The following is a 25,474-nucleotide window of genomic DNA, read 5'->3' on the forward strand; positions in this document are numbered from 1 at the left end:
TAGTGTACCAGGTGATAGTGACATAACTAATAACATAGTACATGGCTGTAAACAAAAGCATGAGACCATGTTGTGAGTACAGTAAGCACATAGAAATAGACTTCAAAGGGAGAGGGCCATGTGAGCATGGAATGATGTGTACAGTATTTAGAGAGGCCTCTCTGAAGGCTCCTCTAGACGTCAGTCATAATATTTATAGTGGATCTGTGTCACAATGCAGGGAACCAGAGCCACCTCTCACGTCACTCACCTGGGACCATACATAGTGACAGAGTGTCTGCTGATTCATACAAGAACATTTTACGCACGACAGTCCAGGTAGAAGATGTCCTTGGCACAGAATCAGTGTAGTATCAGTATTGGCATATGAGGTTCACAGGCACTCCTTAGCGATTCCATTGGCATCTGAGCACGGCAATGATCTTGATAAGGCTGGCGATTATTTTGCTTTGAGCTATTTTCTTTGCCAGTAGTCACCCTGTTAATTTCTAGCAACATCACATCGCTGAGTCTGGCTTCAACCATTAGGCAGCAAAAAACAGAACTGACTGATCAGTGTGTAGGGGAAATTTCATTCCATGCACAATATTGCATTATGACAAATGGAGAAGAAATGCTGTACAAAGACTGAATTTCATGTTTCTCTGCACCTACAGATTCTATCCATAATGTTATGCCAAGGTGCACAACAAGTGTGGACAACTGACAAGAGAAGGTCCAATTGTACAATGCCCTTATTTTCCAGATTGAAGGCAACCTAGGAGCACATGTTCGGCTTGGCATTTTGAGTTAATGTGACTCTCTGGTTTTCATCTGTGGCTAGTTTATGATTGACAGGTGCCCACTTGAGCACCCACCTGTTTAGTAGAAAGCAACAGGAACCTGACGAGTTACGTTGGCAGTGTTTCCACGGTGACCCCTCTGCCGTGTCTGTCTGGAACATTCCACTCCTTGTCTCGCCAGCCATTGATTGAGTGGAGTCTCATAAATGGATGTGCATGTGATGTCTTTGCATGAGTAGGCGGAGTCACATGGGATGGTCACACCCCCACTGTTTGATCCTCTAGTAATGACCCAGAGGGCACTATCTGGTGTGTTTGCCAACGTTTCTCAACATGTGGCATTATGTGTACCAACAGCCTTTGATCCTTGTGGCACGGGGCACTGGGTTTACTAACAACACAGAGACTGCTGTGCCAAGATATCTGGAAGTAATAACACAGTGAAAATGTCATTTAGTACAGTATTTCAAAATGAGGTTGTCTCAATTTCCATGTCAGAAGTTAATTATTTTCCTCAAAATATTGTTGCCAGTTAGAATCAATGTCACAGAATCAACTCCAAATTATGTCCCCTCCCCAATTCACATAATTAGAACTAGAATTGTGTGACCCAATTTGTAAACTAAAAGAATGTTTGTACTCAGAACCTAATCTTGACTGTCTCGAAACCAAGGATGTAGAGGTGAAATAAAGGTTAGTAAAAGTTGAAGGCGTAAATGTTAACAATAAAGTAGCTCATTTAGTGTAAATGTAGTGTAAACACTTATCACTATTTCACGTGTTTACTGTCCTTTTCATCTCTATTCCTGCTAGAATTTCTCTGGGGTCATTTACAGCACCGTTTTGGAATAAAGAAACGCCAGACTCCTCCAGAAAAAAGTGGATGTTCAGGTGGTACTATTGGGCCATTAATGTCAAACAGATTAGTATGTGGTTACCAAGTTGGAAGGGAGGGGCTAAACCAGGCATGTACCAGATGGAGTCTGTTGTTTGTGGGGGAGTCTTGCCCTGGCTCGGAATCTTTGGCACAACAAGACCACAATCGAAGGACCACCCCACTGTTACAAACACCAGAACCTTGTGGGGTAAGCTGCACAGAGCGGGGAAATGGGACCTTTATAAATCGCCCCAGGCCCCTTTAAGCGTATCTTAATTGAGGGTTAAAACCATCTTTTGGAAGCAGTGGCAGAGTCTAGGGATCAATTGTCTGTTGGATCTATTTGATGAGTGTACTAAGAAATTCTTGGGCTATCCCCAAATTTCTGATGAGTACAATCTGCCTCAGAATCAATATTGGAGGCACCTCCAGCTGCAAAGCTATTTGTCAAAATGGCTGGAAACCCCCCTTACCTGTCCCATAGCCAGCCCAATTGAAGAATTACTAGCTAAGCCATTAACCCGTAGGGGGTCGGCTTCTATAATCTATCACTTGCTACATTATCTGACCCCCTAAACAAGGCTAAAGATCAATGGGTAAACCTAATTGCCTCTGGATATATCCCCTGAAGAGGGGAAGTCATGTTTGACTAATTTGAATACCATGTGTAAATAAATGTATTCAACCGAAAATAACACCTAGATGGCACTGGACACTACAAAAATTACATAAGCTGAAGTTAATACCAGAGGACAGTTGTTGGAGATGTAAATGTGATGGTGCCTCTATTACACATGTATTCTGGTCATGTCCAGTATTAAAGGAATGGTGGAATCATATCCAAAAAATTATACTTGATGTTGTCAAGACACCGTTTCTAATCACTGTAAAGCTGTTTATGTTGGTCTCAAGAACTGAACTCAAGGACTATATTCTTACTTCCTGGCACCCATCCTGGATGGATCATCCTGGCCATCACAACAGCTAAGCGTGTACTCCTAAGACACTGGAAGAAAGACTATCCCCCTCCTTTTGAATGATGGGCCACAACTAGCTGGCAGCTCAGCTGGCTAGCTATGAGAAAGTAACATACTCTCTTTTGGGTAAACTAGACCACTATGAATATATTTTGGGCTCCTTTATTGCTTGGTCTACTGGACCCTAGAGGTCAAATGGATGTAAACCTGGAATAGTCCATTTCTAATGTGGTGTCTGTGAACAATATATATAATTTTTCTTTAATATTATTTTTGGTCTGATTCTCATTGTTATTTTGGTGTTATGTTATTATTTTGTTATTTTTATTACTTGGGTTATTGTCCATTCAACAGTTGATTCTACCTAATGATCCAACTTGTGCCTTGCTTGGACAATGTAATTTGTATTTGTCGTGTCCAGTCTATTTGTCATTAATAAAACTTTTCATTAGAAACAATCAAAAAATCACTTCTCTTCCACTAGGGGTAATGACAATTGTGTATTAATTGTGTTCTTGCCTTAACCATGAAAGTAGAGATAGGCCTATTATTTTAAGTATATAAACCACTTTCAGTACACATTCTGTCATGATATTTTAAAACCTTCAATAGTGTCACTATGATTTATTGTATCTTTGTGAAATATGTGAAAATGTTATCTACAGTATAAAAGCATCTGCCCAAGATTTACAGCATACCACCTCATCTGTAAAACATGGTGGGGTGGGTGTTATGGTTTGGATATGTATAGCTGCCACTAGAACTGGCGAACTTGTCATAATTGATTATTTAACTGCTGGCGCTTCATCATACAGTAAGACAAAGACCCAAAACACATTGCCATAGCAACTAGGGAGTTTTTCAGGGCTAAAGGGTGGAAAGTTCTTGCCTGGCAAAGTGAATTTCCAGATTTAAATTCAATTGAACATGCATTTAATTTCCTGATGCAAAGACATCTAAAAACAAACAACAACTAAAGATGGCTGCAGTACAGTCCTGGAGCATCACCAGAGAGGATACCCAGCATTTGGGGGGGGGGTCAATGGGTTGATCAATGGTGGGGTCAATGGGTTGCTGACTTCAGGAAGTTATTGCATGCAAAGGATTGTCGACCAAATACATGAGTGCTTAATTTGGACATTATATGAATCTGCCCATTACTTTTGGTGGCCTTAAATAAGGGGACTATGTATAAAAAAGTGTCCATTTCTAAATGGTGAAACCAATATGTAGACAAATACCATCATATAAAAGTTGAGTATATATACTTTAACCTAATAGTAATTGTTTGAATTAAAATTTCAACTCCAAAAATTGTTGGAGAATAGAGCCAAAAGAAGAAAACATGCTTCAGTGTACCATTACTTAGGCAGGGCATCACAACAAACATAATACTAGACAATATAAACAATAAATACAATACAAACAATATGATCTAACACCAAATCATAAACCCCCAGGAGTAAGCCAAGGAAAAAACTCCCCAGAAGGGAGAAACATATAGGGCACAGTGGCAAGGAAAAACTCCCTCAGAGGAAGAAACCTTGATAGGAACCAGACTCCATGGGGACCCATCCTCCTCTAGCTGATCAGGTGCTGGACAGTAAACTACTGTGGAATGTGGAATGTGGTGTGGTGCACGAGTTCAGGGGTCCATAGTTAAGGGCAGCTTTCTGGTGGGACCCGGGTGGGGCAGCAAAGACCAGCATATAGGGTGGAGTAGGCTCAGCCTGGACGAATTCAGGAACTGGATAAGCACAAAGAGGACAACACAAGATTAGAGGCTGTAGGAGAGAATCAGCATAAAGCAGGTGGCTTGAGGTCCCCCGGCACATCTAAAATACATCAAAGGACAGCTGTGACAGCTAACACAAGTCCTCAGGTCTCAAGCAAAGATACCAATCAGATGAAGTTTGCTACTTTGCGTAACTACCTCCATAGCACAAGCATTCAAAACAATCTTTCAACATGTACAGACAGGAAATGTATCATACTGATATCATTCTGCTGTGTTTGGAAACCTCCTCTCAATGTGCCCTTTTGTCTTAAAGGGATGGTTCACTATTTTGACACTTAATTAGTTTTAGATATATGTTCCATGTTGTTGATCAATCTAGATGGTTTTAAACTGCGTGGATTTGTTATTCAGATACATCCAGCAGCCCAGTATCTCAATTTGCCGACGCCAAGTATCTTCCTACTCTAAAAAGCACACAAGAAACATCCTTTTAGAAACTCCTACAGTATAGTGTAATGAAGCGAATAACATTATGAGTGCACAAATAATATTCTTGCATTATCTACATTACAGTCTGTACATTACAGACTATTTCTTCTGTAAATCACATTGATGTGGTTACTGACACTTAATCAGGCATTATGAGATCTGGTACATGACTGCGATGTACTTCAAATAAACACCGGTCTTTAATAATCGTGTATGAAAATATTATTTGGCATGCATGCTCCAAATTGCCGCTCATCAGTGCCTCTCTGCAATGACCCTGTTTGAAAAGGACTGCGTTCTGTCCGTTGGTGAGTTGGACCTCAGCAACTTCTCTTGTTAAAAGAAAAACAGTATTTTCCTTTCGAAACAATGCTATATTGTTTTCAAATGTGAAACAGATTTTTTTGACTGTATAGAAATAGTGAACGAAAAGTGCTTTATTTATCATGTAGAACTAAAATGTTCATAATAACAGCAAGGTTATGAATAAGCCTAGTTCTTGAATGTTTTGGCTTTTTTAACAGGATTATTAATCGTCTCGCAATTAATGATAGTGATGGGATCACATTTTTGTAATTTAACAGCAGATCACCTTCCGGTGTAAAAAAACATGGATATTAATGACCAAAAGCTACATTTTAAGTGAGAAGTTATGTAAAGCAACCTGCCCAGTGGTGAGTACATGTTGTTTGAAGTATAGTAGACCAACATACAGCACTATAGCAGGTATCAAAGCTGTGTGCTGGAAAACCTTGTTTGCACGCATAGGTGAAGTTATGGGTGGTGGTGCTCATTTAGAATTTCCTGTCTTTTGACAAGCCATAACTTCTCACCTAAAAGATAGTTTTTGGTCATTAATACCATACAATGCAGTAAGCTGCATGTTAAACACTTATCCAGGTGTTGAGAGATCTGACCACTAATGAACATGCCGAGGACCTTGAACCCATCCCGAAGGGAGATCATTATCCTGATGTTTCATCATCTAGTGCATCATCAAACAAGCCCATACAGCAGTACTAACAATGGCCTTCAAAGTGAAAAGCAGAATTATTTACAAATAACAAGTGAATTTTATTTTGCCAAAAAAATATTTACATTATATACATTAAACACACCCACAAAATAACTGGCACTTGACACATCACAAGACTTTGCAGACACAGTGAAAGATCATGTGCATGTAGCTCAATCACCTCCTTCAGTAATACAGTGTATTCACAATTTTAATCTCATCAAGCTGAAAGGCACACTTGTTGGTCAGAACAAACAAACAAAAAAACAAACTGCAGCTCTCTAAAGAGAAATGCATTCAAACATGTGCTTCATATTGGGTGTGCTTCACGTTGATAAATAAGCTTGGTCTTACAGTGCTTGTCCATTCTTCATAAATTAAAATGTACAGTAAAGAGACTAGGTTTATTAGGGAGCGTCCGATGACGCATCTGTACACTACTTTTTCTAGTCTGACTTGAGACCAGTCCATATGGTGGAACGTCTGTGAATCCTCAGGAAATCCTGACAGCACACTTAGGCCCGCCCCCGGGGCCAGCCCGTGTGCAGTCTCACGCTGTCCCGTAGGACAGAGCCCAAAGTCATGTGACCAGTGAAAAAATATTTGGGTGCATCCTGAGTCCGAGGCCTCCCTATGCCCCTCCCACCGTGTGCTTGTCACTCCTCCTCCTATCAAAGTGCTCGGATGAAGAGAAGGCTCTGTTCCGCCTTTGGTCCCCATGAGATGGTGCTATCCTCATTGAAGTGATGAATCCTTCATGTACAATCTGTCAATCAAAGCAAAAGACTCTCAATAGATTTGCCTGGCCACTAACAAGATATATTGTATAGAAGTTTATATGAAGAGGCCAGGTTTGATCCCCAATGTCAACGGGAAGGTTGCCATCATCTTACTCCTTCTCCACTATGTCACAATAGCTTTGTATTTCTATTCTTAATTCAATTCAAGCAAGCAGTACTGCCCTAGACAATATACAAATCTAGAAAATGACTGTTGATGGACCAAAGCAGACACTGTAGGATATCCATGAATATAATTAGCCAAGTGAGTGGGCTGTACCTTTTTTTGGGTTTCACCTCCCAGCCATCACGACACTTCACATATGTGATGCCTTGCCCTGGCGAAATCTCAGTCTTGGATGGGTCTTGGGCACAGAAGGTGAACCTACAGAGATAAAATATAAATAATAACTCATCAACAAAAATACAGGCCACCATACAAGCTAAGGACAGGGGATATGACAACAGACGAGAGTATTTCACAAAGCAGAATGAATGAGTTATGCAGCCAGTTTTCCTAAAGGTGTTGATTTTAAAATGGTGCAATTATTTTAATGGTGATGGTTTAGTTTATTTAGTTACCCATAATAAACATACACACATAAAAAACAGTGTATACAATATAGAATCCATCTGAGAAGTTGTCAGTCATCTATTCCTACTTTGCAAAACACCATAGATCAAATGATCCCATGGACAAAATAGCCACCCTTCCCGACTTACTTCTTCTGCGTTTCCCCGCACTTGACGCGGATCCTGCGCACCTCCAGCACCTGGTTGGTGGGCGTGGTGTTCCAGGAGGACCACAGTGACTTTTTGATGTTCTTCCACATGGAGCCCCAGGACTCGGCCGCTCCCTCCCAGCTCAGATGGATCCTCAGGAGGTCCCCAATGTCTTCCTCTGTGAACACCAGGAACGTGTTGGTCAGGTTCAGGCCCACACTGTCGTCACTGAAGGAGAGGGAGAGAAGGTCACTCACAGGCCGGTGACACACAAATAGCTTGTACTTTATTTAGATTTAGATTTGCTGGCCGCGTACTCACACGTCTACAGACAGGTCGTGGGTGTCATTGTGAGTGCCGTAGAGCTTCACATGGAAGGTAGGGTCTGAGTCGTCAGCCTGCTTCCTGTTGAACACGTGCATCTTCATCTGATAATGGTAGCCTTGGAAGACAAACAAAAAAGGTCATTTTTTATAAGATTTACAACTGCAGGGCAAAGGTTAACTGTCTATATACAGTAGTATTACAACTGCAAATGTAGAGTCATAACAGTAGTCAGTGATAAGTGTAACTACTGGCCATTATGTCAGTCTGGCATTATGTCAACAGATAGAATGTAGTACACCGACTGCTTCAGTTCACCTTCACAAGTCAGTGACTCCATTTACACCTTTCTATAAAATGTGACCTACATCCAGACACTGTCCACATGAAAAGACAGACGGAAATGGAAAAAATACATTGTGACCGTAATCCGACCACCTATAGAGGTGGACAAGTTCGGATAGTAGCAGCATCGCCAATGTGTAAATGCAATCAGGACACAGAGTTAGTTAACAACATTCTGTTCAACTTTGTTTCAGGCATATGACTGCGAGTAAAGTCATGTCATAATCTAGAGGCCTAATGACCCAAAGGCCAGATGATAGATATAAAACACTTGCTAGTTTTCTCCACTCACCTCCAAAGGGGGTGACAGCGCCAGTCTTCAGGTACATCTTGCTGTTGCGCCTCTTCCGCATCTTCTTGGCATTGTAGCCCATGTTGTTACAGCGGTTCTTGCGGCAGCTCAGACAAATGCCCTTCTTGAAGCGGTCAGGGCCCGTACACTGATAAGCTTTGCCTATGTGGTCCTTGCTCATCAGAGAGTCCACGAACAGATGCACGGCACGCTCATGCTCACACTTCATCACGTCGACAAAGTCTGCGGAAGATGAGGAATGGAGGGGCTGTTAGACAAAACTCAACTGGTGGAGTGTTCAAGAATATTTGGTACAATCCAAAGAAGCTAAAAGGAGGAAACTAGCTAATTTTAGCCCTAATGAAAATCTGTTAACCAAACTCCTAAATAGTTAATTAAGTTAACCCCAAATAGGAACATCCATCAACATCAAACCCACCCCCAGAGAGGAAGCTCCATTCCAATCAAACAAAAAGTAGCCAACCCAATCCCAACATATTTAAGAGCAAGAGCCAACTAAATTCCAAGCCCATAAAAGACAAAACAGACATGGCTAGCTAGGATGCTAAAGGTATCAGTGACTTCTTGTATGCGACTACTCACTTCCTGCTGCTGCAGTGGTCAGCACATCGCTCAGAGCGCATCCGGGCTGCACGTCGCCGCCGTTGGGGTAAATATCAATGTCTCCGATTGGCTGCTGGATCCCGATGCTCACCCCCAGCGCCTCCCGTGTGTAGGTATGGAGAACGTCGACAAAATCTGCATCGTCCGGAGACAGGCGCTTCTGCTCATCCACCCCTTCAAACATGGGCCCTGCCGGGTCTAGACCTATGACAGAACCAGAGCCGTGTCATTGGGTGGACTACTGAGGGAGGGCAGGCTCTACTACAGTCAGTGAATTGACTGTGGTCTTAAGCACATCTTGCCAAAGGCAATAAGGCTAGTTTGATATTTGAATATAGCTTTAGTCTAAGGCACTTCCAACAGGTTCTCATAGGACTGATGGGGTTGATGTCGTTCTCCACTTACCTGTGATTCTGCCAACAGTCCCTCGTACAAATGTTCCAGCGTAGCCCGCCACATGCGCACCCAAGCTGTACCCAATCAGGTGCACATTCTCCAGGGGCAGCTGCTGCTCATCCTATCAGAGACAAGAGACCAGACACACATCAGCAGTTGCTGCCACACAAACACACATGTCCCGGATTCCGCAGCCAATCCCAGTGCAGATAATGAGGGCAGAATGCATTCACAATTTCCCTTCCATGCTACAGCACCTCTACCATCTGTCTCTTTGGCTCTATGCATGTACGCTTTGTCTCTGCCAATGCCTGTGTGTCGCTCTGCTCCAATCTCAGTCCACTTGCGGTGCCCTGGCCTTTTCATGACAGCACTCCTGAATAGGACATTTGGATGAGTCCCAAAACTGTTAAATAGCCTCCCTAATGAGCCATGATCTGAAAGGGCTCTGATTGGGTAGACACAACATGGTGAAACCACATCCTGTCTTGGCAACAGTCATGAAAGAGCAGTGACAAGTGGAGGAATCTGTCTGACAGATAGAAGCGCTCATACAAGAACCAAAAGAAGCGCTCATACAAGAACCAACTGCAGAGTGAACGAATGGAAAATTCCCCCGGAATTTCCCATTCTTTCCCACCCACATCTGGAGAAGTTGGCAACCGTTTTCTTGAGGGTGCAGAGTTCTTGTGAACACACCCTACAGCTAGCTGGAGAAAGGCTGTTCAGATACTCAGCTGTTCTCTCACACCACAGTCAGTGGGGAGGGAGGGGGAGAGGGAGAGAGAGAGAGAAAAACTTCCTTAGGGGAGGCTGGGAAACCTCTCCCTCAGTGGAGAGACAGACACTTCCTTAGGCGAGGCTGTGAGCTAAGCTCTCCCTCAGTGTGGGTGAGCGTACAGGTCAACAGCACTACTTCAGCTGCCATATGTAGGACAATAACTAGTAACTAGGTCACATTCTCACATACATGTGTTTGCAATAGACTTGCAGGGCTTATTCAGAGTGTAAGTGGATACAAATATGATGAACAGAGATAGTTGTCCTCTGTTCCACATGAAAGTCAAGAGTGTTAGCTCAGTGTTGCTTTCTCAAATGACAATTCTCTGAATTATCGATTCTCTCTGCAGAACACACACACACCTGAAGCCAGTTGAGGGTGGTGGCGATGCTCAGGCCGACCCGATGTGTGTGGTTGACAGCGTCAGGGTAAAGCTGGTGCGCAAGCGTCAGCCAATCCACGATCACCACATTGGCTCCATTCTCGCGCTGCATCACCGCGGAGACCAGCTTGTGCATCCAGATCTCAAACATCCCGCTCATCTGAGAGAAAGATGGAGGGGGGGGGGGGGCGCGTCAGTCAACCTTAAACTGACATTACTACTACAACCCACTGCCTATACAGTGCCTTTGTATTCAGACTCCTTCGCTTTTTCCACATTTTGTTGTGTTACAGACTCAATTTAAAATGGATTAAATTAAAAGAATTTGTCATCAATCCACACACACAATACCCCAGAATGACAAAGCGAAAACAGTTTTTGAAATTTCTGTAAATTTAAATACAGAAATACCTCATGTAGATAAGTATTCAGACCCTTTGCTATGACACTTAACATTTGCTAAAATGCAAAAATGTCATCAAGACATCACTCTAAGTTGAATTGAGTCCATTTTAATGCAAGGATAATAGTTCATGTAATTTTGTTTTTTGAATTAATCTTTGTTTTTATAGGCAATCTGATTTGCATAGTAATCAATAACACTGTGTGGATCAGGTTGTCATAGCAAAGGGTCTGAATACTTATGTACATGAGGTATTTCTGTATTTCAATTTTAATAAATTTACAGAAATTTCAAAAACTTCTCTCTTTGTCATTCTGGGGTATTGTGTGTGGATTGATGGCAAATTATTTTAATTTAATCCATTTTAAATTGAGTTTATAAGATAACAACGTGGAAAAAGTGAAGGGGTCTGAATACTTTCCGAAGGCACTGTAAGTCCACTGACCTCAACCCCCCCCCCCCCCCCCCCCAACACATGTATAGTGACTTCTGACATTTACACAACACATTTCAATATCCAAAGACCATTAGGGAAGAACACACACACACACACACACACACACACAGTCTTAAGATCATAGCTTTTCGTGTAAGGGAGAGAGCTAGTGCTCTAGGTGTGTGTGTGTGTATTTACCGTCCAACCATGGATGATGAAAATGGTCTTGGCTGTGGCGTTGAAGCCACACTCCTGCAGACAATCCTTCCTGCCAGGCTGCAGGTAGCAGCCGTCCTGCTCCAGGTCCAGACTCTTCCGCATGTTATACCTGATCTGGTCATGTAGAGCCTCGTCATCCGTTAACACATCTTCCCCATCTACACCAGAAAGAGACAGGAATAGAGGTTGAAATGAGGTGTCATCTTTGGCTACAATACTTGATAGCATGCAAACCATACACACCATCAGTGCCCTATGCATTTCCGGAGGTTTGAGAAAAAAGGTGGGTGTAAGTAACTCCTTAAAGGGTAAGCTAAAGCAATCACCCAAATGCTTTCACCCATCAAATTCGGAGACGACAGATGTAAATCAGCCTTTGCTTGAGGTACACCATTAGCCTGTTTATTCTACATATCTTGACCAAACACATGCATATCTAACACGCTATGAGATGTTGTAACCTACAACCTCGACCACTTCTGGTCCTGTTCCCGGGTCTGGCAGTTGCTGCGCGCCCGTCCGGGTTCTCCTGGCGCATGGCCAGATCTGGCAGCCAGTGCCATCCGCGCTATTTCCTTCCCAGCTGCCGTACTCTATTAAACTGGTGGCTCATACTGACACGGTTTCAAGCGATCACAATACCGTATGCCGCTCAAAACGCACGTACAGCTTCGTTGAATTTGGGACTCTTGAATCATGACTTATTAGACGAGACCTCTGATGACAATATTGATGTAGGGCTCTAATGAGTTGCAGCATTTGGGGCAATTAGTCGGCTGTGAATTCAGCCTTTCACTTTAAAATACAACCCGCTTGAACATCATACGATCGTTAAGATACGCAATTTGATGTGAACATGGTTGCGCTTTGACTTGTGCTTCCACATGAGAAGTCAAAAGCTACAATACTTGTACAACCAGCTGGCGTGGGCTGTGTAGTGGTGCTCGGTAAAACACGGGTTTAACGGAACTTCATTCCAAACGGAACACAAGACGTGGCGTGTTCTGGTTTTGCGCCACATCGCAGGTCTTTCCCAAGGACACGACTCTGAGTCAAATCCAGTCCCGTTTTTCTGTCTCTCACACCATCTCACACTTCTTCATCTTTATAATGCAATTATACTCTGATAACCTAGTGCTAACATGCAATGTATATTGATCATTGATCTATTTTGATAGATGTCAGTCATTTTCCATTCATTGAAACACTGTGCGTGCCCTATTGTTTGAACCCTTTCTGGAAATTGAAGGTGTAACAAGGTGGTTGAGAATGAATTAGGTTAGGCTTTCCTTTGGCAAAAGTGTTTTCATCTAGCCGAAGTTCGGCTTTAATTGTTGTCAAAGTTACACCGCACATTAGAAAATGTGTTCTTACCTTTAAGGACGGCGTTCTCTCCAAGTCCTGACGCAAACAGCGCTGCACAGAGTAGGGAAATCCACCATGAAAAGGCTTTCATTTCTCTCACGCACAAATGTGAAATCCACGTTATGAGATGATAACTAGATGTTCACTGTTAGTGTGTAAAGTGGGTTTAAATCCAAGAGGCAAAGTGAGTCGGAGGTGTATTTCGTGTGCCCCTGAGAGCAGTACCGCAGAAATGTATGTACTTGCATCAAGTGGCTCATTAGAGTTTTAAATAGTTTTGCCTTTAGTCATCTGATCATCGGCAGATCTCTACGTCGAAATTCTTGGCTTCTAATTGGTCAAGCCCCCATTTGTTTACGTTTAAAGGCGTGGCGAAAAGTAGTTGAATGAATTTGTTTTAGGTCTAGGCTTCTCACGTCGCCTTTAACCCTTTCATGCGGCCGCTTGTGAAAACAAACAATGCAGCATGTGATCTGCCCGGTATGGCTCGGAATATGGGGAGTACCACTGACGCACAAGTACACATATCAACACTGTCCTAACTTGTCAAAACATAGCCATCATAGGCGCACGCTATTGATTTTAAATTAAAGTCAAACCGGACTCAAGTCCGTTCTGTTAGAATAGTGTCTGAAACGTCTGGGAAAGAAAACTTCACTAGACCTTTTTACTGCGAGCTGTAGCCAGTTTTAGAGACGAATTCAACATACTCTGAAAAAATAGACAATATGATGATAGGTCATATCATTACTAAAACAATATTTGTTTTATTGTGAGTCTGAAATATAGATATAAACGTTAGTGGACCCTATTCACCCTTCAAGGGCTGCTCCTTGTTTTAACATCATTTTTTCCCATTGAGTGCAATACATGACATTCCACTATGACCATTATCATACGTGGGAAACCGGCAGGCTCCCTTGGCGAGTCTATGGGAATGTTAGAAGGCTCAGCAAGGGGGGAAGGGTGGGTTACCTCATTCTGTCCGGGCACTAGAATGCACTGTCCCTCCTGCTGGCGTGTTGCCAAGCCATCGGCTTATCTCACAGACCAGTTTCAATTGATGAGGAAAGAATAGGCTCACTCACGCAAGGTTCTGGCTACAATAACACTACTGTGTGTGTACATACATGAGCGCACAGTATGTGTCACAGAGAGGTGAACTACACATGCCACTCTCAAGAGCAACCACAGGGCTCCATTTTAGCGGTAGCATAAAAAGGCTGGCTTTAGATGAATAAATTAATGAGGTGTGTCGAGGGCTTGACCACTCACTAACCAATCAAAACGCGCTCCATAGCCAAATATATGAGGAGCTCAACTGTGTATTTACAGTGTTTGGTAGCTTGTGTTTTTTCCTCAACTCGGATTAGCGGTGGGAGGACAGGATTGGTCTTCCAGAGCATAGGCTAATGAATTGATTATCATCCAGATGATGAAATACAGTATCACATAATTAGGAAAACATTATGTAGACTTGATACACGTAGCCTACTGTCAGGCCACGTATCTCAATAGACTTGCATTTGCAATAATGAACATGATGTCCTATTGAGCCAATAATGTTGAGAATTCGTGAAGCTTTCACTTAAGCTATGAATTACTTGTCGAGACCATTAATAAAAGTAGGATAACACGATTAGACTAAAAGCCTCTACTTTGTTGTTAAATTGGCTGTTAAATTGCCAATCTTGCTATTATGATTTTAAAATACTACAGCGCCAACAAGTTGAAATCGCTAACTGTTGATGATACCATTGCTTTGCGCCCTGTCGAAAATAAAGCCCTTAGATTTGAATCACAATGTCACTGATGCCTCTTCTGAATAAGCCACAACAACGATAGCCTTCTGTTCTTGGATGTGAATGAATACCAGTGTTGGGGAAGATACTCTGAAAATGTAACTAACTTAAATTAAATTGGCAAATTAACTACATTACCAATTACTTTGCAAGGGAAGAAGTTGAGTTGAGATACACTAAAGCTATCCTTGAGAGAAATATAGTTTGTCAAACTAAAGCTACTTTGAAAAAGTACCTTGAAACTACTTCATCGAACAACACTGACAGTCCCTATGATAGAAACCGAAATGACTGAAACTAAAAACAGGTGAGGTGGAGCAAAGTGGGGAGATGGGAAGCAATGAGGGAATAAATAGTTGAGACATTTTAAGTTCAAGGACTGGAATAATAGTTAAATTCCTATTTCTTTATTTGTTTTGGGGGGAAATGTAGTGAGTAGTGACAGTAGCTCACTACACTGCTACATGGCAAAACAGTAGTTAATTACTGAAAATTACTGATTTTAATTCAGTTTAACTACCACCAAGCTACAGCAATATGTAGGTAAATTAATAGTTGAGCAACATGTAGTGAAACTGCTCTCCAACACTGTAAATATAATATATTGAAATATCTACTGCAGAGTCAACCTATCATGGCAAAAAGCTCCTCAAGGAAGGAGAGCAGATAATTGGCTCATCTATTTAAAGCCCTTTAAATATAGATCGATATTTTTAATCTTCACTTCATCAGAAGGTTTGACATCTTGGATGATGTCATAATCTGTATTTAGAGTATATGCTGTAACAGCACACCATGAGTGCTGAAGATTTCATGTCATAAAGAACTGAAGACATTACTTTTGTGGTCACAGTGCAGTACATTCTTATGTAATGTATGTACAATTGTTGCACAGCTACATAAATGAGAGGATATGTGGGCAGGTGGACACAACTGTATTTCTATGGACACAACAGGGACAAAATGTTTGATCAGAATGTTACAGTAATATAATAGTAATAGAATTTGAATTGTGTTCATTGGCGTATGTTCAGAAACTGTATCACCCTCAATGAAACATGTAACTGGAGATTCAACATGTCAGATCTTAGCTAGCATGGTAACTGGAGATTCAATATGTCAGATAACTGGAGCAACATAATTTACTCACGTCTGTGGTCTGAGCTCTGAGCTCTGAGGCTGTTTTACCTAAACATTCTAAAACTGCCCAGTTTTATCTTGCCTCAGCGGTTGTATTTGAACGGGGCAAGTCATACTGTGCACACAAAAGTCAATGACAGTGGAGCACACACAAAGTTACCAAATACCGTATATCATAATTTATTTTTATGCAAGGAAAACTGCATATCTAAGGGTTAAAGCCACTTTTAGTGATTTCGGAATGTAAACAATGTGGGAAATGCATGTTAACATGCATGTACTACATTTCTATGGCCTGTCTGTATGCTCAAGGAATTACATAAGAGCAGCAATATATAGTTTCTTTACTAAATCTACTATGCCAACAAAAACAATACAGTAATAAGTAATGGTGGGCACTGATATGGAAAGTGACATCACAAGAACAATTTAACTAGACAATGCCTGTCTGGCACGCTGGGCAGTAGTTCAGTTTGGCCATGTGTCTGTCATGGTCATGTGACAGTCATGGTCAGTAAATAGCTCAATTGGTAGCCTGGATGCCAGCCTGTCCTTATTTTGCCAAACAAGGTCTGTTTGGCAAGGCAACAATGAAGAGTTGTTGAATGCTGAAACAATCAGCTACCCAGGCTACTCCACTGGGGCAGTCCATACAATAACAGTGTAGGTAAAGACACAATCTGTATCCATGAATAGGTTTAATTGCATTGCTGGAACAGTACAGACTGAGCAAGGTCCCATCTAATGCCGGGCATACACTTGATGATTTCTAAAATCACAATGCTTCAACACACTAACAAATAGTTTTCTTCCTTTCGCTAGCACTGTGAGTGCCTGTGGCAGTTTGTGCATTGCTGCCCAGTTTGTGCTTTGATGACACTGAAAATCTGAAAATGTACAATATGCTGCCTTTTCTAATAGCTAAATGTGTGCGAATCCACAAAACGTACAAATGGTACGTAAAGGCCAGTGCTCAGGCATGATACCAGATTTCAGAAAGCGCCTTGTCTGGACCAAATCAGTGCTCTCCAATGAATGTTCTTTATCATGTGATACAGGCAAATAACACACAATCAATTCACAAAAGGAAGGTTCTGTCTTGAACAAGAGATCCTAATAAACACTTTTAGCGTCACCTTGTGGCTGATTGCTGTAATTACACCAGCTGGTAGTCATTTTAAATGTAAATCTGGTGATAAAGACTGTAATCACACTTTCATGCTTTGTATAGGCTTCATGAAAAATAATATTTGTGTGGCTCAAAAGCTGAATAAAAACTTACATTAAGAGTCTGGATGTCTTTATCACATATATACAGTGGGGGAAATAATTATTTGATCCCCTGCTGATTTTGTTAGTTTGCCCGATTACAAAGAAATGAGCGGTCTATAATTTTTATGGTACTTTTATTTGAACAAATAGAGACAGAATATTAACAAAGAAGTCCAGAAAAAACACATTATATAAAGTTATAAATTCATTTGCATTTGATCGAAGGAAATAAGTATTTGATCCCCTACAAACCAGCAAGAATTCTGGCTCATACAGACCGGTTATATGCCCATGAGGCACACAGATTACTCCTGTCACTTTAAGAAAGTACTCCTAATCTCTGCTTGTTATGGGTATAAAAGACACCTGTCAATAGAATCAATCTCTTCCATTCCAACCTCTCCACCACCATGGGCAAGACCAAAGAACATTCAAAGGACATCTGGGTAAGAGTTGTAGACCTGCACAAGGCTGGAATGGGCTACAAGACCATCAGCAAGAAGCTTGGTGAGAAGGAGACAACTGTTGGTGCAATTATTAGAAAATGGAAGAAATACAAAATAACCATCAATCGCCCTCGGCCTGGAGCTCCATGCAAGATCTCGCCTCGTGGGGTAAGGATGATCATGAGAAGGGTGAGGGATCAGCCCAGAACTACACGGGAGGAGCTTGGTAATGATCTCAAGGCAGCTGGGACCACAGTCACCAAGAAAACCATTGGTAACACACTACACCGTAACGGATTGAAATCCTGCAGTGCCCGCAAGGTCCCCCTGCTCAAGAAGGCACATGTGAAGTTTGCCAATGAACACTTAAATGATTCAGAGAAGGCTTAGGAGTAGGTGATGTGGTCAGACGAGACCAAAATTGAACTCTTTGGCATAAATTCGACTCTTCGTGTTTCGAGGGAGAGAAATGCTGAATGCTACAATCCCAAGAACACCATCCCCACCGTCAAACACGGAGGTGGAAACATTATGCTTTGGGGTTGTTTCTCTGCTAAGGGTACAGGACGACTTCACTGCATTGAGGGGCCAATGGACGGGGGCATGTACCGTAAGATCTTGGACGAGAACCTCCTTCCCTCAGCCAGAGCACTGAGGATGGGTCGTGGATGGGTCTTCCAGCATGACAATGACCCAAAACATACGGCCAAGGCAACAAAGGAGTGGCTCAAGAATAAGCACACTAAGGTCATGGAGTGGCCTAGCTAGTCTCCAGACCTTAATCCTATAGAAAATTTGTGGAGGGAGCTGAAGCTTCGAGTTGCCAAGCAAAAGCCTTGAAACCTTCAGGATTTGGAGAGGATCTGTAAAGAGGAGTGGACCAAAATCCCTCCTGAGATGTGTGCAAACCTGGTGACCAACTATAAGAAACGTCTGACTTCTGTGCTTGCCAGCAAGGGTTTCTCCACCAAGTACTAAGTCATGTTTTGCTTGGGGATCAAATACTTATTTCCTTCGATCAAATGCAAATGAATTTATAAGTATATATAATGTGTTTTTTTCTGGACTTCTTTGTTGATATTCTGTCTCTATTTGTTGAAATAAAAGTACCATAAAAATTATAGACCGCTCATTTCTTTGTAATCGGGCAAACTAACAAAATCAGCAGGGGATCAAATAATTATTTCCCCCACTGTACATACACTCACCGGCCACTTTATTAGGTACACCCGTTCAACTGCTCGTTAACGCAAATATCTAATCAGCCAATCACATGGCAGCAACTCAATGCATTTAGGCATGTAGACATGGTCAAGACGACCTGCTGAATATCAAACAGAGCATCAGAATGGGGAAGAAAGGTGATTTAAGTGACTTTGAACGTGGCATGGTTGTGCCAGACGGGCTGGTCTGAGTATTTCCGAAACTGCTGATCTACTGGGATTTTCATGCACAACCATCTCTAGGGTTTACAGAGAATGGTCTGAAAAAGAGAAAATATCCAGTGAGTGGCAGTTCTCTGGGCAAAAATGCCTTGTTGATGCCAGAGGTCAGAGGAGAATGGCCAGACTAGTTTGAGATGATAGAAAGGCAACAATAACTCAAATAACCACTTGTTACAACCAAGGTATGCAGAAGACCATCTCTGAACGCACAACGTCGAACCTTGAAACAGATGGGCTACAGCAGCAGAAGACAACACCGAGTGCCACTCCTGTCAGCTAAGAACAGGAAACTGAGGCTACAATTCGCACGGGCTCACCAAAATTGGACAATAGAAGATTGGAAAAACGTTGCCTGGTCTGATGAGTCTCAATTTCTGCTGCGACATTCAGATGGTAGGGTCAGAATTTGGTGTAAACAACATGAAAGCATGGATCCATCCTGCCTTGTATCAACGGTTCAGGCTGGTGGTGGTGGTGTAATGGTGTGGGGGATATTTTCTTGGCACACTTTGGGCCCTTTAGTACCAATTGAGCATTGTTTAAACGCCACAGCCTACCTGAGTATTGTTGCTGCCCATGTCCATCCTTTAAGACCACAGTGTACCCATCTTCTGATGGCTACTTCCAGCAGGATAACGCGCCATGTCACAAAGCTCACATCATCTCAAACTGGTTTCTTGAACATGACAATGAGTTCATTGTACTCCAATGGCCTCCACAGTCACCAGATCTCAATCCAATAGAGCACCTTTGGGATGTGGTGGAACAGGAGATTCGCATCATGGATGTGCAGCTGACAAATCTGCAGCAACTGCATGATGCTATCATGTCAATATGGACCAAAATCTCTGAGGAATGTTTCCAGCACCTTGTTGAATCTATGCCACAAAGAATTAAGGCAGTTCTGAAGGCAAAAAGGGGTCCAACCCGGTACTAGCAAGGTGTACAGTAGCTTAAATCAACAACTTTCCCGGGAAAACTCCATAGTTGCTATGGCAGTATGTTTTGGGTCATTGTCCTGCAGTATGATAAAGCGCTGTCGAATGAGTTTGGAGCCATTTGCTTGTACTTGGGCTGACAAGATGTCTCTGTACACTGCAGCCGTCAGCGGTTACATCATTAATGAAAACAAGTGAGCCAGTTCCAGTGGAAGCCATACATGTTCAAGCAATAAAACCCCCTCCACCATATTTCACAGATGAGGTGGTATGCTGTGGATTTTGGGCAGTTCCTTTTTTTTCCACACTTCACTCTTCAAAAACAGGTTGATGAACTGGTACATGTTCATCATTCATGTTCACCTTTTTCCACAACACTGCAGGTTCTTTTAGGTATGTTTTAGCAACCCATAACCTGGCCATCCTTTTTTTGTGCCTAACTAGAGGTTTGTACCTTGCAGTGTAGCCTCTGTAGTTATGCTGGTGAAGTCTAATGCGAATGGTAGTCTCTGACACATTAAATGTACCTCCTGGAAAGTGTTCCTGACCTGTGGGACAGTTGTTTTCAGGGTTTTCTTAATCATTGTGAGCATTCTTTGGTCATCCACTGTAGAAGTCTTCCTGCGATTTCTGAGCTCACCAATCTTCTAAGTTCTGAATGGCGTACAATTTAATAAAAGCTGACAATCTCTACTACTCAGTGCTACTGAGTAGCAATCTCTACTACTCAGTCAAGAAACCACCTACATGGCTTTTTCTAATTCACAAAGCATGTCTGAGACCCACCATGAATGATTATTAAGATCTGCCTGGTCATTCTACTTTTACACTACGCAATCATTGCCCAGCCAACCACATGCTAGTGAGCATTCTGTACATCATCACAGACTCATCTCATACATTCATGCTGCCTGTATATCAGGCTGTTAATTGTGCACACCATCGCAGACATATGTCCTTATCATAAATTAACCGTACTCAACGCTTTCGCTTTGACAATGTCTTTTGAATTCCATCAATTTTAATGTTCGTATGATGCTGAGGACCAATGACCCATCTTCATCACGGTTGCCGTCGACACCACAGAGATTGATGCAGAGGCTGTATATCTTTCCAGAGATAGCCCGCCACGTTTGGCACAGGAGCTGGAAGCGTGCAGTGAACCAGCATGTGGTCATAGGTTTGCCCTGTAGAAGTATAGGCATCGCCCGTGGTCGACTGCAAATTGGGGGACATGGAACAAAGGCGACAAAATGCAGTATTACTTTGGGAAATGACAATGGGAGTTCCTCTTCTACCTCTATAAGACTTTGAGTTTAAGAGTGATAGTAAACAAGTGCTTATCCATTTCAATTCAGAGAGTGTGAGATCATAGGAAGGATTGAGATATTACCACAAGTAGTGTATTCACCACCCCTTAGAATCCGTAAAAGCTATGAGAAACACCGTTTTCAGTAAAACATCCACATTGCGACTAAAACACCTTGCTTGAGAGGACACCAACTATGCACTAGAGGAAGAGTCAAAAGAGTCAAAAGTTTATCATTGCCTTCTCGAACTATTACCATTTTGCATGCAGCTGCATCATAGTTATCAAAAGGTCTGTGTTTACTTCCTAAAAAAGTCTCATACTGCGTTAAAATATGTCAGACTAGAGTTTTTGCACTCTAACCATGCTCTACTATGCCAGTGATTCCCAGGGAGCAGCACATGCTAACTCTTGCGCTGATCAACAGAAGGATCTCGCGTAGGAGGGAGAGGAATTTTCAAGAATTGACTCAAATGCAAGTATCTTCTGTGTCAGGCTGCGGTGTGAGCACTCGATCCGTACATCTTTGTCCATCCGAAACACTTCCCTAATAAGTTTGGAAACTGCCGTGGGAGAGCTCGATCCTGGCAGCTCAGCGACCCCCATGATCCGAATGTTACCTCTCCTCATCCTTCCCTCTATGTCCTCGCACTTTTCTTTTAAATCTTCCACTTGCTTCTTGAGGTCTGTTGTAGTGGTTTGTACCGCCACTACTTCCGACGTACGTCCGACCATGTTGACAGTCCTTCCTCAACGGCTTTTACATTAGCTTTCACATGATCAATTTCTGTGCTAATTAGGGTTGTACAATTTCAGTTTTCACTGCCTTTATTTCCTGCCGTAACGCTTCAAAATCATCCGCTAAAGCACTCTTCAGCTCATCCCTTATTACAGTGGATATGTCCTTCCTAAAGGAGGAGAGGATATCAGCTTTGATTGATGCGATGTTCATGGTCGAGCTCACCGCGAGTTCAGGTGGGGGTTGATGGAGGTCATCTGAACTCTTGTCTGATGATGTGGTGGGCGCACCGTCAATTTTACTGACCTTTAACTACACTTTGGTTTATTAGCGATAGTGTTTGAGCGTTTTACATGCGATTTAAAATGTAAATGTCGTTTAAATATGAAATGAGTAAGGATTCTGCAGGAGCTCTAAAAATTGCGTCTTACTCCATTGCCGCTCACTAGCACTCCCCCAAATGCATTTATTTTAGCTAGATTGTTGAACGTGATGAAATATTTTCATTTTATATTTTATATCTTGTGCAGTTCAGTTACGGTGTATTTTAGCATTTAGTGCTCAACCCATTTAGTCATGGCGGTTTTTTTTATTACCATAAAACTACCAATGGGACATTTTGAGTCAACTTCTCATGATAGCACAATTCAACTTCATGATAGCACAATTCAAACAATGGGCTACTTACCGCTTTCTTTGCTGCCATGGTCTTTTTATGTGGCCTCACCGGTGGTGTTGTAGGCTGTGCAGTGCGCTGCGAAATATTGTTTCATGGTTAGTAATCTACATTAGGCAATTGTACAAACAAAACTTGAGTCAAAACAAATGAATTATGAGAGAAAATAAACAAGACACGCCTTTTGTTTGACCATTATTTTAATCTTAGCTGGAGCAGGAGTAGCAAGAGTAGGCCTACGTGTCTGTGAAGACAAGGGAAACATTCATTAATTAGGAGGCTATAGGCCTACTTTGCAGCAACTAGCAGATTAGCTTTTTTAAATGGAATAGGGAAGTTATGTTTTTTTATTAGGCTACTGTACCTTCAACGCAGAGGAACATGGGGTCCTGTCCTTGTAGAAAGCAGATATCTCCATTGGAATTTGTGCACAGCAGGAGTTCTTTGTAGGCTAATTGTCCTTAGATCTACTGTACACAGTAACGGTAATGTCAATGAGCCTGCAACAATGGCTCACCCATGGGGTACAATTACCGCCAAAACATTGAAATGTGTTAGAGGTGGACCAGGGTGCGGGTAGCCATATTAACAAGTTCATGACCTAATAGACCCCCTGCTAGCCTCATTAGGCAGATCACAGGACCATGACGAAGATCTCTGCTGCAAAGAGTGAGGCGATCAAGATGATGAGGAGAAATGGCAAGACTGTCAAAGAGATTGCAACCGCCTTGTCATCATCTGGAGTTCTTGTGACAGGAAAAACAATCCGAAGCCTTTGCCGTCAGACCCCGAAAGCGAATGCCTAGGAAAATGACACGGCAAACTGGCCAGACTTTCTCTATATATTTTCTGGGATAGATCAGCTTTGAAAAAATAGAATTATAGTTCTATTCGATTGCATTGCTTGCATCATTTTTCTCCCTGCCCCAACCCTCCCCTAAAAGGACAATTGTAATTATACTTTTTTATTTGCACCACCCCCCCTCATTAGAGGACCTAAGTACTTTGTTGTTTCATTAATTTTAACAGTTATTACAAATATATTCCATCTACTAGGTACTTATTTATGTTATTATTATTTATTTATTCATATATTTATGTTTTTTTAACCAGGACTTCTCTATTGCATATACTGTAAATACATGAGAGACAGAGCATTCACAATGTTATTATATTCATAGTGTTTGAAATTGTTATTCTTTTGTTCTAGCAGTATCATTGAAGCCATCAATTCCTACATGGAGGAGGAGGATGAGCTGTCTGCAAAAGACATTGCTGCTCAAGACCAGAAGTCAGACATTAGTCCACATACATAACATCAGAAAATGGTATTCTCTTGCAGAATGGACCCTATGATTCGTGACAAGAACAAGACCCTTCGCGTAGAGCAGGCACAGGCATGGATTGAAACTGGGGAATATTTTCACAATCTTCAGTGATGAGTCAACAGTGGCCCTGGAGCACTTCTCCTTGACATGTTGGCGTAGCTAGGTAGACGGTCTCCCAAACTGAGACAGAAACATCCCCTCAAACTGTACGTCTGGGGTGCCATATCTTGCCAGGGACCAGGCCCATTGCATATTTTTGAAGGTATAAGATCCACATCCAATCTAGTCAGTCAACTGTTCTTGTAAGCTTAAATAAACAAAGGTGACGGTAAAGAAGGAGGTGATTTGGTTACTTCTGAACACATCTTATTGTACTCTATATCATCTTTCAGAAATCATGGATTGAATTTACTTTGAGGTACACATAATCAAAGGAGTCGCTGGGCCTTACGTCAGAGAGGATTTTATGGGTCAAACTCATAGTTTCCTCCAAGGTATTACAGTGGATTAACCTTCATATTGTTTAAATTAAATTGTCAATCTAAAATATCTTTAAGTGTTCTCATAACATTGTTTCAATCACATCAATTATAACTTATTTTAACTAATGCAGACATTATTAGTTAGACCGGCATGTAGTGTGGTGTCGTGAAGCTTGCGAGCTAGCCAGCTAACAACAACAAAGTGGCAGGCTAACATTTGTGTACCATAGGCTAGCTAGCCAAGCAACGCTGCAATCAAGTGTTAACTAGTGTGGAAAACACGACTGAGTAAACTAGACTTTCCATTACTTGGTGTAGAAAAAGAGGGGAGCACTTTGAGGGGTCATCCACCAGCTAGCAACAAAATTCATGTGGCACTGGAAGGGCACGAGAGAAAGTAGCTAGGCTAGTGACTAAATCAATCTCTTGTTGACTAACCAAACTAGAGAGAACTTAACTCTGTAAAAGTAAAGCCTGAATAAGCAGGAGTCCTGTGAGGAAGAATAAGTAACCTAACGCCGAAACTACACCAACACTGCAACAAGAGCGTACCGTCATAGCTCAGTTAACAGTTTTCAGGGTGCTGCAACAAGAGCGAGACGAGATGCGCCACCAAAAACGTTGATCTGATGACAAAATAGGCCATATTTCATAAAGGGAAGCTATCTGAAAATAATTTTGGCTACACTTCATAACGAGATGCTATATTCTTGAAACCCCAACAATTTATCTGCAATCTCAATTATTGAAGTAAATTCAAGTAAATTATATGAATTGTGCCAACACTGTTTATCTTTATTTATTACAAGCCTAAAATGCAATACCAAATCTTTCAATGTGTGCGGGGTGATTTTTTAAATGTTTCTACTTAGTTTTGGATGATATTTGATTTTATCAGTTTATTTCTCTGCATCTACGCCTGGGCAACACTCTCACTGCCAAGGAAAATA

General features: G+C 41.9%; 1 protein-coding gene across 2 annotated transcripts; it reads right to left on the reverse strand.

The window, feature by feature from the left end:
* Nucleotides 1–5,348: 5,348 nt before the first annotated feature.
* Nucleotides 5,349–13,193, reverse strand: lipg (lipase, endothelial). 2 transcript variants are annotated; one of them, XM_083673858.1, is made up of 10 exons: nt 12,957–13,193; nt 11,562–11,740; nt 10,505–10,684; nt 9,371–9,482; nt 8,945–9,169; nt 8,342–8,584; nt 7,702–7,822; nt 7,381–7,608; nt 6,938–7,042; nt 5,349–6,644 (listed from the first exon to the last, which is right to left on the reverse strand). In XM_083673858.1, the coding sequence occupies exons 1-10, from the start codon at nt 13,036–13,038 to the stop codon at nt 6,614–6,616; spliced, it is 1,506 nt and encodes a 501-aa protein (XP_083529984.1). In that variant the 5' UTR covers nt 13,039–13,193; the 3' UTR covers nt 5,349–6,613. The 2 variants fall into 2 exon arrangements, with proteins under 2 accessions (XP_083529984.1, XP_083529985.1); XM_083673859.1 differs by lacking the exon at nt 12,957–13,193 and adding an exon at nt 11,826–11,903.
* Between the last annotated feature and the right edge of the window lie 12,281 nt (nt 13,194–25,474).

This window comes from Argentina silus (genome assembly GCF_951799395.1).
Source record: "Argentina silus genome assembly, chromosome: 7".
NCBI classification, from domain to species: Eukaryota; Metazoa; Chordata; class Actinopteri; order Argentiniformes; family Argentinidae; genus Argentina; species Argentina silus.